Source organism: Anolis sagrei, chromosome 12 (genome assembly GCF_037176765.1).
Source record: "Anolis sagrei isolate rAnoSag1 chromosome 12, rAnoSag1.mat, whole genome shotgun sequence".
NCBI lineage: Eukaryota > Metazoa > Chordata > Lepidosauria > Squamata > Dactyloidae > Anolis > Anolis sagrei.
The window spans coordinates 17867610-17868535 of NC_090032.1; the positions used below are offsets into that span (position 1 = coordinate 17867610).

The 926-nt window shown below is 47.0% G+C and overlaps 1 protein-coding gene across 1 annotated transcript in view; it reads left to right on the top strand.

The window, feature by feature from the left end:
- Positions 1-726, top strand: part of TSGA10IP (testis specific 10 interacting protein) — a 31347-nt gene extending 30621 nt beyond the window's left edge. The window contains exon 8 of the mRNA XM_060758548.2: positions 579-726. Within this exon, the coding sequence (XP_060614531.2) occupies positions 579-726 (148 nt within the window). The remainder of the gene's footprint in view (positions 1-578) is intronic.
- The last annotated feature ends 200 nt before the right edge of the window (positions 727-926 follow it).

The following is a 926-nucleotide window of genomic DNA, read 5'->3' on the forward strand; positions in this document are numbered from 1 at the left end:
ACCCACCTATTTATCTATCTATCTCCCTACCTACCCACCTGCCTATCTGCCTGCCTATGTATTTGCCTTTCCATCCATCCATCCATCCATCCATCCACCTGTCTATCTATCTGCTTGCCTGCTTATGTATCTGCCTACCTATCCATCCATCCATCCATCCATCCATCCATTCATCCACCCACACGTCCGTCCGTCCGTCCGTCCATCCATCCATCCATCCACCTGTCTATCTATCTGTCTGCTTGCCTGCTTAACTATCTGCCTATCTAGCCATCTGGCCATCTACCCATCCATTCATGCATCATCCACCCATCCATCCATCCATCCATCCATCCATCTACCTTCTTATCTATCTGTTTGCCTGCTTATGTATCTGCCTATCTAGCCATCTATCCATCCACCCATCCATTCATCCGTCATCTACCCACCCACCCATCTATCTATCTATCTACCTGCCTATCTACCTGCCTATGTATTTGCCTACCTATCCATCCATCCATCCATCCATCCATTCATCTACCTGAGCCCTGATCCTGACCATAGGCTTCATTGTGATTGTGGTTTGTGTTGTTTTTCAGGTCGAAGAGGTCCGTGTCTTCGGAATACCTGCCAGAAGATTTTCCAGATTTTTCTGAAGACCCTCCAGAGCTGAAATTCAGCAAACAGAGGACAACGAGAGAGAGAAGCTTACAGCCAGCCATGTACTCCCTTCCCCAGGATCTGTAGCCATGAAGCACCCTAAAATAAAGCTTAAGAGGCCCCCCAGACATCTATATTGCATCCGTCTTCCTATCCTGAGTGGTGCATGAACGGAGATGCTGGGTACCTGTATTCCAAAAAGGAAACAAGAGATCGTAGTTTAGGAATATACCGCTTTGCGGGGGATATTTGGTTCCTTTACGTGATCCCATACTAGCTAAATATAA